At 45.6% G+C, this 12970-nt stretch overlaps 1 protein-coding gene across 2 annotated transcripts; it reads right to left on the bottom strand.

Moving 5' to 3' along the window:
* Nucleotides 1-53: 53 nt before the first annotated feature.
* LOC109733198 (disease resistance protein Pik-2-like) lies at nt 54-11129 on the bottom strand. Of its 2 annotated transcripts, XM_045232495.2 has the most exons (6): nt 10908-11129; nt 10651-10792; nt 10351-10569; nt 9573-10252; nt 744-2763; nt 54-629 (listed from the first exon to the last, which is right to left on the bottom strand). In XM_045232495.2, exons 3-5 carry the CDS (start codon nt 10543-10545, stop codon nt 759-761), a joined length of 2880 nt encoding a protein of 959 aa, XP_045088430.1. In that variant the 5' UTR covers nt 10546-10569; nt 10651-10792; nt 10908-11129; the 3' UTR covers nt 54-629; nt 744-758. The 2 variants fall into 2 exon arrangements, with proteins under 2 accessions (XP_045088430.1, XP_020147981.1); XM_020292392.4 differs by having other exon boundaries at nt 10651-11129.
* Nucleotides 11130-12970: the final 1841 nt, after the last annotated feature.

The raw sequence follows: 12970 nt of genomic DNA, 5'->3' as shown, positions 1-12970 counted from the left end.
GCTTGGGGCTCGCCATCCACAACGTACGTAAACTGCGACTATTGTCTAAAACAAAAAAAAAGGTAAATCGCAACTTGATCTGTTTACTGAACTAGCGGATTACCGTCCCATAGGACAGGCAGTCGGTCTCTTTACTGAACGTAATCAACATGATAGCTTCACCCATCCATCGTATTTCTGACTGAATCCCACTTACCTTGAGAATCAATAACTCTACGGTCCACGATATAGTTAACTGGAACTTTCCGAGGCATAATAACAAATGATAAATAAAATTCCACCGGGAGAAGGTAAGGTCGTACAGTCTTTAAGCTCTAAAATTACCATGTTCCACAGTAGCCAAAAGATAGAGGTTCCAAATAATCACTCGAAAGTCTAAAACAAAGAGGTTCCCTCACAAGCCGTGGATAACATTCCATCAAGGAGAAAAAGAAGAGAGCTAATATTGTTAGGAGTGAAATAAACAGAACAGAGCATGTAGGCGCCACCGGGGCGTGGAACGAACTCACAAAAACTAATCTATGCACACGCATCGGCTCGAGGGAGAGTGTAGACCCCAAGTTCCAGCACACCCGTCATCAACTATTGGTTCTTGCAGCGCCTCCAGCCTCCAGGGTTCATGCCTACAGCTGCATGCTGTTTCGTGAGAAAAGATGGGTCGATTTCTTGTGATCACACGTGTGGCATCATATTTTTCATAAAACAACAAAGAAACGAATGCCAGCCAGGTTCTAGAAATGTACCTGCCAGCAAGATGCTTAGGCAGCTTCCGGCCGTAGTTGATCTTCCATGGGTTGGGCTATCGTAGATTGATCTTCCGTAGGTTGACCTTCTAAGGTGACTCTAGGATGATTTTGGTGTTCCCTGGCCACAGCCATTACTGTGTTCACCAGAGATTGAACAATTGAGCCGAAGAACTCAACCTCTCTTAGTTTCAGAAGGTCATTAATGCCTGAAATGCCTCTGCTGGGAACCTTCACTATTGACAATGTGAGCCTCTCAAGATTAGTTGCGCCCCCGCAAAAGCTGATCTCCTCGGAGAAATTTGACGGATTATCGAGGACCAGTTGCTTCAGCTGTGGAAATCGATCCGGTTCAAAGCACAATCGAGTTTCTGTGGATTCTATTCCCGATGCATATATCTTGAATGAAAGAAGACCGGGAAGCTTCCCTAGGACCTCTATCAACTCAGCGCCAAAGTAAGTCTCTCGAATTGACACACTGGCCAAGTCACTGAGCGATGAAAACCAGTTTGGCGGCAAACTTACTCGTCCGCACAAGTGTAGGCTGTGAAGAAAGAGAGGTGGGGATATATAATCATTTGTGGGCTGACATGCTAGTTTTAATCGCTGAATCGATAGGTATCGAAGGGAGCTGCTTAGCTTATTCAAGGACTTGACGAAGGTCTCCCACCTGCTTGTATCCTCCACTGCCTCATGGCTGACCACGTAAAGCCTGGTTAACTGAGACAAGTCCCCCAGCTCATCCATTGAACGGAAGCTTTTGTTGATATCTATGGTAGAAATCCTCTGCAGGGCACACATATTCTGTAATCCGCGAGGTAGCTTCACTCCAGTTAACAGATGCTTAACACTTCGTGACCTTGTATAGTACTGATAACTGCCTGTCATTAGGTGCTTCAGATTTTGGAGCTTAGTGATGCCTCTGGGAAATTCAGCCACAGATGTTCCCCTTACATCCAATGTCACCAATTCTTTCAGTTTCCCTACTGCATTTGGAACTTCGGATATGGATGTGCTTCTAAGACTCAGGTAGCTCAGCAAAGACAGTTTGCAAATGTCCTTCAAATCTTGATTGCTTAACCATAGACATCCTTCGAGGTCTAGAACCCTTAAAAGAGTAAAGCCTGAAAAAGTGATGGCTGCTGGTTTTTGAGTGCTGCCAATAATTGTCAAAGAACGGGTATGGGTCAAGTATTGACTGGTGAAGCCTTTATTCTCCATGGTGCCACCGGGATGGATGGAGAGCCGCCGGATCTTGTCATGGCCAGCTGTAATGTTGTCTTCCGAACTCCCTAGGAACGACATGAAGTTTTCTTGGACTGATTTGGAGGTTATAACTTCCATCATTATGTCATGAATCTTGCAGCTCTTGACCTTGCCGGTGTCTGAAATCACTCCAGGGGTGACCAGGCTTCTACTGATGAACTCGTCGAAATAATTCTGACCAATCTCTTCCAAACTCAGCCCACGCATGGCAGCGATGAAGCCTTCGGCTGCCCAGCGCCTAATCAGAGGCCCTCTTTTGATCTCATAATCCTCGGGGAAAGCACACAGGTACAAGAAGCATGCTTTCAAATTGTAGGGCAGGTCATTGTAGCTAAGGGTAAGTATCCGGCCCATTGCCTCTAAAGTGGGGTTTGTCTCTAGTTCAGGACCCAGCCTACGACATACCTTTTGCCAATCTGCGGGTATCTTGTTTTCCCTCTGAGCAAGCATACGACCTATGCTTACTATGACTAGAGGCAAACCATTGCACTTTTTTAATATAGCTGTGGAGACTTCCTGCAGTCTGTCCGGACATTCGTCGGACTCAAACACTATCCTGAAGAATAGCTTCTCTGAATCTTCCGGCTCCAAGTGCTTCATCTCATAGATTTGGTCATGGGTGGAGCAGTTTCTTGCAACATCGTGAGTGCGTGTAGTAACTATGATTCTGCTTTGTTTTTCATTCTTGGGAAAATACTCATTCAGATACTTCCATGCTGCTGGCGTCCACACATCATCAAGAACGATTAAGTACCTAAAAATAAAACAAAAAATAGTAAGCTAACAAAACCATGGGGTACAGCCTCCTTCTCGAAAAAGGAAAAAAAATAGCTACTATCATAAACCCTTATCACACTCTGTTTTGCTATATTCTTACAAACAATCAAGTGCACTGGCAGTTCTATTAGCGGATCAAACCCCAAATGCCTTCCTAAAATATCATAAAATAATTCTTTTTATAACATTTCAAATCAAAATTCTATTATGGATAGTACCAGCAGAGTATTTGCGGCCAGATTTGTCTTATATCAATATTCTACGCGTGGATTCACTGTTAACTGGCATATACGTTCCTATAATACAGTCCGTGCATACGCTCCCATAGAATTGAAATTGACATACCGGTGGGGGAGAAAAGAAACGTACATGCCCCATGTAAAACGTTGCATATATGAAGAGTAAGATAAGTGATATACATCTAAAAAAAGATCCCCGATGGCCCGATCCAATCTGCTCTCTCCCTCCCTCCTGATAGGGCTACGACCGTCGCCGCCCCTCTGCTCGGCGTCGCCGGAGCACCGCGGGGCAAAGCCCAGGCAACAGATGATGGGGCGGCATGGCCTTCTTCGTGGCTCCGAGACGGGGATGCGATGGAGATTCGTGTGGGTGTCCTGCTTCGATGTGTGCGTCGTCTGGCGTCGGTGGCGCGGCGATGAGGATTCTTCTACCGTCGGCAGCTCATCCAGGTAGGCGGTCGTTCCAGGCAGTGACTCCACTGCAGCTCCGGTTATGGACGGTTTCCTGGTGGCAGGGGCGTCTACATGGGGCGTGCTGGATGACGGTGGAGGAGGATCTGGTGGACCAGCCGGTGATGGGTGTGAGTTTGCCAGCGAAAGCTTGGTTCGGGCTCTGTCGAAACCACTGGTGGCGGGGCCTGTGGGCGTCGTTACATCGTTGGAGGCGTCGTGGGGATATTCGTGCTCCTTGTGTGCCCCGGGGAAAACCCCAGATTCAGATTCCGGATTGGATGATGGCGAGGTTCCTGCGTTGTCACCCCCATGGGGGCATCGTCTTGGGGTTGTACATGGGCAGGAGGGCCAAGTGTCTGGCTTCGGTGGCTGGGCACAGGTCTCTGCATGCTTCTTTTGTGTAGTGATCAAGGTGGAGTGGTGTGCCATCTACAGTTTCAACACAGTGAGTCTTGGTGGCAAGGTGCAGCGGGGTCTTGGGCGCTGGATACCATTTGATTGGAGAGCATAAAACGGTTACGCTGTCTGGCGTCGTGGTGACGTCGACTGCAGAAGGGTCTGGCAAGGACAATACATCGATTACTTCTGAAGATGGAATGGTGGAAGATGACGACGACAAATTGAGAGTCTGCTAGATCCTCATGGTCTTAATGCCTAGTGGAGCTCCACGCGCAACGTCTCCATGAATGCCCTTGTCCATTGGTTTGCCAATAAGATGGACTGGCCGATGAACCTGATAGGTGGGTAAACCACCTGGTGATTATTCCCCGACTGGTATCCACTCCGACTAGGCTGCCAACCCCTGCTGTTGTTATTTGGACCTTAGCACCAATGGGCATGGGCTCTTCGTTGGCTCTTAATTATGTCAGCCTACACGGTAGGGATACCCTCGTCAACATACAACCTACCTTTATAGGAGGTAGGATACCAAGATGTCACACCCCTTGGGACACCACTTCTCAACTTTGACCTGATCATTCAAGACGTCAACATGACACCCCACGTCAGCGACACCCCGTTTCCCCGACCCCAATGGTTTGCCTTATGGCGTTAGGCTGGTCATAGTTGTGAGTAACTCATGACACTAGTATATGTTACTATCTTCATAGTATAAAGTATTATCTATGTTATACTATCTATACAGTGTATCAGTTTTGCAAGTTTGAGTTGGGACATTGAAATGCATTTTTTGCCGTTTCATCTGACGGCCTAAAGCACTGGAATTCGTGGCTACTGTAGCACATAGTGTTTGCACCAGTCACCCAGCCCAGTACTACCTCCGTCCTGGTTTATTTGTCCCCTTTAGATTTTATGCTAAATTTTGACCTTATATTTAACTAATAAAATGTTAATGCATAAAATAATAACGTTGAAAACTATATAATTTGGACCTTAGGTTTAACTAATAAAATGTTAATACAAACTCAACAATATAATTTTTGGTGACATGTATTATTATTATTTTAGTTAAATTTATGGTCAAAGTTTGGCACAAAATACTAGAAAGATCAATAAACTAGTACGGAGGTAGTATATGTCTATTTTATTTGGCTAGGGACCCAACTGAGCGAAAATCCAAATCGGTGCCCAGGCTCATCTGCTCCCGGTCAGAAAAAAGTTCAAAACAAATACTAAAAAATTTAAAAAATCCAAAAAAAATTGTGTGGTAGATAATTTGATGCGTGAGGTCCGCTCCAAATTCAACCCATTTGGACATTTGAGTAGCTCTATGCAAAAAAGACAAATCGGGTCAAAACAGTTCGTGAACAGTAAACTTTTTTATAGACCCGGTTTTGTCTTTTTTGCACAGAGCTGCTCAAATGTCCAAACAAGGTTAATTTTGGAGCGGACCTCACGCATCAAATTATCTACCACATAATTTTTTTTGGAATTTTTTGAATTTGGTTTGTATTTGTTTTGAATTTTTCCATGAGCCCGGGTGCAGATTAGCCGCTCTCCCCAACTGAGCCACTACACCATAGTTGCATCCCCCGGAGGCGTTCAATTCTTTTTACCAAAGCAGATCCCGGAAGAGTTGGGTCCGTACTACTAAAGTCTGACAGGCGGCCAGAAATTTGAATGAAAAACTGTAAAAGTAAACAAGTCAAACCAGTGTGTCGTGCACATACATGACTTCGCTGACTCACGTGTGCATTTTTTGGTGGAAAGTTGTAGTAAATGTCAGATTAAAACATATCTACCCAGGTTTGTTTAAATTATACTCCCTTCGGTCCTTTTGAGTCCGCATATAGATTTTGTCCAAAGTCAAAGTATCTCTACTTTGACTAAACTTATAGAAAAATATTAACATTCACAATGCCAAGTCAACATTGTTAGATTCATTATGAAATGTAGTTTTATAGTATACATATTTAATATTGTAAATGTTGATAGTTTTTAATCTAAGTTTGGTTAAACTTTGCAAAGTTTGACTTGAGACAAACCTAATATGCGGAGTAAAAAGGACCGGAGGGAGTACGTTCTTTGCATGTGATAGAGTGATATTTACTGCATATGAATACGAGAACCTTTCTTGTGCTAATTGCATAATTCCAGGTATTTCTTTCGTCTTTTGTACATGCATAAGGTTGATGTGTCTTGAATCATTTCTCTGGGAACTCCATGATTTATTTTCCTTGACCAAAATGACTCTATAATGTAACCGACATGTGCATTCCGCGTGCATACATACTAGTAGTAGTATCATAAATGCCTTCATTCATTAGCTTGTAAAATCATATTTTCTTGGTGACCTTTATATGATGATAACATAATATGTTACCACCACCATCTCTTTTCTCGTTTAATACTATGACATGTACACTAATATGTCTCGTTGACTTTGCACGAGTATGCATGTTTCCACATATGTTACTCCCACTGTGACTAGTCTTAGAAATGTTTGGCATTGGGAACCAAAGCGAACCCAATAGAGGCACACATTCTTCTCTGCCAGACACTCAATCGGGGAGATGGGGATAGTGGGAATCTTTCCCTCCCATGACCATTTGACCAAGCACGACCTACGCGGCGCCACAACTTGTGCCCCAACATCCAATCACTACAGTGCGGACAAGAAGGAGGCACCAAACAAAACATGTCTCCAGGAAAAACCCGAGACCCACTAGCCACAAGCGCTCACACTCGTCCTCATATGCCACACATCTCTCGGGCACATCTAAGCCAAGGACGCCGATGGCGTGGCCCCAATGGGCCAGAAGTCGGGGCCCAGGAGACTAGAATTTCGAGTGTCACAATCTAAGACCTTGCTTCAGAACATAAATGAAAGATGTTTCCCCCGATGGGTCACTAGCTGGAAGCGACTCGCTCGGGTCTCATGGGCGCCATTCAAAGCTCTAGCCGGGTGCCTACATGTGACGGATAACCACTGAGTTGCCGTGTCTCCTTTTTTTATCTTTCCTTTGCATGAATTCAAATAATCCATCCCGACCTACCAATAGGTAGATCATGCGGTACTCCGGGGCAGCGGCGGAGCCAGAAAAATTGGATAAGGGGGGCCGAGTATTGTTAAATCTTGTTGGGGCGGGCCAATCCATCAAAAACCACCATTTTAGTAGGAAAAGATCACAGTTACTATTCATACTAGGCCTAAGTCAGTGATGTTAGGGGGGGGGGGGGGGGGGGCAGGGCCCTGTCTGGCACCCCTATCTCCGCCATTGCTCTGGGGGCTACTTATGGGGATACGACACACATGTACCACCAGGAAGACAAGGGGCTAGCTAATCAACCCTAGCGGTCAGAGTCAGCCACTCATGCCCATGGGCCAGCTTAGCACCAGAACTGATTGAGAGGCAAGGTCACAACAAATGACTGGCGTGTGACATGATCTAGTTCGACCCATAGTTGGGAGCCCACCAGTCTAACCCAGGCCATCTAACCCTAGCTAGCTCAGTCAAGTATATAAAGCAAACTAGGGCCCTCTCGGAAGGAATCCAAGATATTCTAGAACCACCTAGCACTAGGGTTTCTCCTACCCATCTTGTTTCTCGGCCACCCCCATAGCCAGGAACTCATAACACAAGAAACTACTCTCATGTGATCCTCTTGCTCGCCGACAAGCACTCGGACAATATAACCACCACAGGGAGTAGGATGTTACATTTTCCGGGAGGGCCTGGACCTGGGTAAATTGCATGTCTCTGTGCGCTACCATCATTATCCGCCACTCATATCTACCTTCGAACAAATCTTCGATCACTCGTCGCTACTGCCGGCCTTGGAACACCGGCGACTGAAGTACATTAGTTCTAGGGGAGAGGAGTGTGCAAAATGAATCAAATTGGAAAAAATTATCGAAGAGGGTGAAGCTGATTGAAAAACGAATAAAGAATTTCCAAACTGCAGTAATATTTTGCTTTATCTTCGTTGTAAATTTTCAGGGCGTGCCTGTTAGAGTAATTTTGAGAGATGCTCGTTTTGAATAAAAACCTTTGCGTGCGTCACGTGGCTTAGTTACTTGGAAGTCAGCCAACATGTACCTGTGAAGGTAGAGTTAATTGGCAGTATGTGTATAGCTTTCCGAGGGAAGAAAGAAAGGCGATCCTGCAGCCGCCGCCAGAGGGCCGTGCCGCCGTCCTCTGGCGGCTCACTCCCGCTAACGACCTCAGTTATTGGTGGTGAGGGCGGTCGCCGGTTTCATGCATATGAACTGTTTTAGGCTTTAGTTGTTTAAAGTTTTAGGCTATTCATCGTCTTGACTTCGGCGGCGGCGATGACGGCGATGAATAAAGAATTTTCATATCCTTTTCCGATGAGGCAATCTTGGCTATATTTGGGTTAGATTTGAAAACCAGTATTTTCATGCAAGAATGGCATGGCGGCAGCGACTTCCTCGTGGTGGACTTGTGTCGTCGGGCTCCGCCATTGTGGCCGCGTTTGCTCTAGCGCCGGCGCGGAACTTGGGAGGTAGTGCAGGAGTGGATGCAGATTCTGGTATGCATCAGCGACATCTGAAAGTTGGTGGATCGTGTGCTTGGTTTGTGGTTCGTGGCAGGCAGGTATGGTTTTCTTCTCCGACGTCTTAGTCATGCGGGGATGCTAGATCTGGAGTTCGATGGCGTGTCCGGAGTGTTGCCCTGGTCCAATTCGTTCAACGGCAATGTCTTCGTCTTTGGTGAGCCACCTTGGAGGTCCGCAAAGTTGCATATCAGTGATGGAGCCGCGTCAAGCTCGGGTGAGGAGGTGAACCGTCTTTTGTTTTCGTTGGTGGCTGCTATAGTGATGCCAGAGGTAGATGATGGGCATTGGTGTGAAGCTCACGGGATTCTTCGATCTTGATTGTATTTCTCTTTCTTGTCTGGCGTTCCTTTGTGCAAAGGCTAGCATTCTGCTGTGTTTTCAGTTTTGTCAGATCCGTGTCTACGTATACTATGATCTTTATGATTTATCAACGAAACACGTATTACCATGCAAAAGAAAGGTTGAGTACTATTAGTCTAGTTCAAGTTTATGCAAGGTTTAGGTCCAGTTCTTTTGGTGCCTTCTAGAATAAGCTGGGAACCTCCCGGCTTTTTGTAGAAACACAACGAAAAATATTTTTTTAGGAGCCTATCAAATTTTTTGGTTGGGCTTCTAGAAAAGCTGGGCAAGGACATCTTATTCTAAAAGCAAAAAGGCCAAAAAAGAACGGGCTCTTAGTGTCAGAGTTTGTAGGACTAGGCATTGTTATTGTATCACGGTGTTTATGGCTCAAGTGAGTAGCTTGGTTGTGTATATATGTACACATAAAGGTTGCACAGTGTAGTTGTACTATGAAAAGGGAGAAAAACCGAAGAGAAATAAAAGGAAAAAAGGGACATGACAAGGGCCCCTGGCTATAAAAGTTTTTATGTGTGTGCGTGTTCCTCGATTTTGATGTGATTGATCCGTGGGCGAAATCCAACGTTATCATCTAGATGTGACATAGACATCTAAGTTGATATCATCATCTTTTTTTAGAGATGCAAGTACACAAAGATTAAAAAGATATGCAAATATACAAAGCATGAATTTTTTTCTATCAAACATGTAGTATCCTATCGCTCGCAGTTGCAGCAAACAGTTAAATATTTAATTCAACATATTATATTCTTACCTCTTATCCGTCAAGTGTTTTGTGTACTTATCGGGGAATTCAGTTATGCCCCAGGTTTTGATTCCTCGGAGGGGATGGTTATCGTCAGAGGTTCCCGCCGGTACAACCACAAGCTGCTTCAGCAGGGATTCCAGAAGGGACCGCAGATCGTAGGTCTGGGATACAGCGACGAAAGCGCGGCACTGGATGTCGCACAGCTCCGGGCTGTTGTAGACGGCGGTGGCGAGGGTGGTCTTGCCGAGGCCACCGAATCCGACGATGGACACCACCCGGCGAGGTGCCTCGCCGCATTTCAGCAGGCCGACCACCTCATTTGTCCTGCCGTCCAGCCCGACGAGGCCTGACCCGCCGCCGAGCTCAGATGGAAGCAAGCGGCGCAGATTGTAGCCGGAGGAGTGGAGCGATTTGCTCGAGCTGCGAGGACCAGCTCCTGCCGCATCTTCTAGCCTGTACCTGACCCGCCGGTCGCTCACGCCCTTGGCGCGAGACTGAAGCCCCGTGATCTCGGCGGCCAGCTTAGCCCGCAACCCCATCGTTCGCAGGAGGCTGATTATCCTGCCAAGGTAGCTCGCTAGTCCTGGATCATCTCCGGGATGCTGGCCGAGATGACGGCAGAATTTGTCGATGCAGTCCTCCGCGTCGAACGCCACCTCCCTCACTTGTTTCATCCAGATCCTCGTCTGCAAATACGCACGCACGGCAAGCGATTAACTCCGGAATTCATTAGGAGAGGTCATTTGTCATTCAAAATTTCAAATACTCGGACCATATTAATTACCTGCTGGCTGTGGTCGTCGCGATCAGCCAGGTCGCGGAGGCAGCCGGTCATGCTCTCCAGTTCGTCCTTGAGCTCCTGGATCTCCTCACGTACGCCGCTGAGGAGCGCGTACTTGGTGGCAAGGATGTTTCCAAGCTTCCCCAAGAGGATCCGCACGGCGCCCTGGGAGGCGCTCACCACCAGCGCGGTCTCCATGACCGAGCAATTTGCCCGCAACACCTGAAATGGAAAATCCAGTCTTGGACTCCGGACAACGGAAAAAGATACCTAAATGATTCTTCGCAGTTAGGGAGTACTCACCTGTATTGGATTGCGAAGAGATAAACTGCTGTTGTTGGCTGGCTCACTCAGTTTTTGAGGTCTTCCCGTCTAGGATCCGCGGCTTCTAGACCCGGAGGCCGGAGTAGAGAGCAGAGAGAGTCAACCTGCCGAGCGAAAGTCGCTGCACCACGGATCAAAGGCTGACATCTCAACGATCAAGACAATAACTCGCTCGAACCAGCAAGGAACAAGCACAAACATTTAAGATCAACCAGGGCTGGGAAGAGAAACCATACCTTTGTTGAGGAAATCAAAACCAGAATTACTAGCTGGAGCAACTGCTCAAGTCGCGCACTTTTGAGGTATTTCTAAGAGAGCAGATGGACGGAGGAAGACCAAGTAAGAGGCGTGTGAAAGGTGAGAATGTCCACGACAGCATGCAGCGCCAGACCTTGGATGGGGGTAGCCATGGAGAAAAAAAAAGGATGACGTTTACGCAGAAAATAAAAAGAAAAGGATGATGGGAGGAGGAAGAATGACAATGGTACGTGGGTCCAGACGCTAGGATGCGTGCGAAATGGTGGGTTGGTTGTTGCACCAGCTTCGACCCAAAGCAATCATTGTCCATACAAAAATTGGGTCCATCTAGCTCTCATCTATTTTTTTTGTTTTTGTCTTGTCTGATGTTTTTTTTTAATACAGTACAGACGCAAGCGTTCATATACACACGCATACACTCACCTCTATAAACACACACACGCACACCCTATCCCTATGAGCACCTCCGATAGACTGAGACGGTATATCATCTTGAAATTTACGAAGTCACTGTAGGCACCTCGTCATCGACGCGAACGTCTCCCCCCACTGAATGCGCATCGCTGAAAATCCTGAAATAAATACAGGAATAAATGCGAGCACCAGGACTTGAACCCTGGTGGGCTGGGGATACCACTGTCCCTCCAATCATCCAATCACAAGTTGGTTCGCTTGTCTGATGTGTTTTTTTTCCGGCCTGTGATTTTTGTGACGTTGCGGTCTTTTAAGCTTATTGACATAGTGCATTTTTCACTCTCGTCCAGTAGCTGATGTAGACGGCAAAGGTTTTGGGTACCGGTTTCCCACTGCCCCTGTTAAATAGGCCTAGCAAAAGAAATATTTTTTGGAAAAATAATAATTTAAATTCTCAAAGCGTAGATAAATACAGAACCATCTCTCATCCAACGTAATTCTTCAGTGTCGTAGTGGTTAAACCGGTCTGTACGCATATGGTGATTAGACTCAGCTGGTACTCAACCCCATATGTGAGGTTTGACATCCGGTCGTGCATATTTTTGTTTTCTTAACTTAAGTTGGCGAAATTTGCAAAAAGAAAAGCAGCCAGTAGGCTTGAACATGTGACCTAGCCGCTGTTGTTACAACATGTTAGCGCCCAACAACCTAGCATGTAGATTCTGAACAACAAGAGTTCAATACAAATATATCTTGCTAAAAATGAATTCAAAATAATGTTTGAAATATTTTGAGTGATATTTGGTGGTATCCACGGTAACCGTGAATCCGGTACCCCCTGTGTAAAATATCTTGGTTGGGTAGCTAAAACCTTGGTATAAGCTCCTGCTCTATGCCTTGTGAAAAGTCTTCTTCCCTATTTAACTACTCCACGTCTCCACCCATAAGTCTCATTAGAATTTGTTAGTTATTACTTGTTACAACTTCAAATATAGTATATGTTAGGTGTATGGTACATCTAATTTATCAGATGTTAATTATAAAGTTCATATCAGCATTCCAAAGGATAACATTTATCTAAGTTGATCTCTTACCGCGTCAAGGCTAAATACAAGTCATGGATTTTACATTCTTTGTATCGGTAGTGGATAGTTGCATGCGCATTTCGTCGATCGTAGTTGCTAGCTCATTAGGCATTGTACAATGGAAGGTTCTTAGGGAGGTGTTTAGAGAAATAAACCAGATTTTCTCTAAGCACGGATGCTTATTTTTAGAGGGTGGATGCCTAATTGGGCACCCCTCATATGGAAATAAGCATTTGTGCTTAAGAAACACTTGGGTTATTTCTCTAAGCACCTTCCATTGTACAAGGCCTTACAGCGTATGCTTTAGCATTGTCTGGAAAGAACTATAACTGGTTGTACATGTTTCAGAAATATATAGAAAAGTGTGTATTACACACTGCTTAGAGGTGTTATTTTGCACCTCGTGGAAAAACACAAAAAAAATGGAACAATGCATGGATGCCTCCTCCCCCTTTTCTGTCTTCTCCTATGTGTTGTTGGTTGTTTTGTGTGGTCTGTACTTGCTGTGAGTACGTCACCATCTAAGCATTTATTTATTTTTG

This window comes from Aegilops tauschii, chromosome 2, assembly GCF_002575655.3.
Source record: "Aegilops tauschii subsp. strangulata cultivar AL8/78 chromosome 2, Aet v6.0, whole genome shotgun sequence".
Classification (NCBI taxonomy): Eukaryota; Viridiplantae; Streptophyta; class Magnoliopsida; order Poales; family Poaceae; genus Aegilops; species Aegilops tauschii.
Note: the sequence above shows the minus strand (reverse complement) of the source record. Positions and strands in the feature narration are given on the sequence as shown.

Coding starts and splice junctions, on each gene's coding strand:
- LOC109733198 (XM_020292392.4), bottom strand. CDS start 10,545: ATGGAGACCGCGCTGGTGGTGAGCGCCTCCCAGGGCGCCGTGCGGATC. Junction 10,253..10,350: donor GCGACGACCACAGCCAGCAG/GTAATTAATATG, acceptor GCGTATTTGCAG/ACGAGGATCTGGATGAAACA. Junction 2,764..9,572: donor AAACACTTGACGGATAAGAG/GTAAGAATATAA, acceptor TTTTATTTTTAG/GTACTTAATCGTTCTTGATG.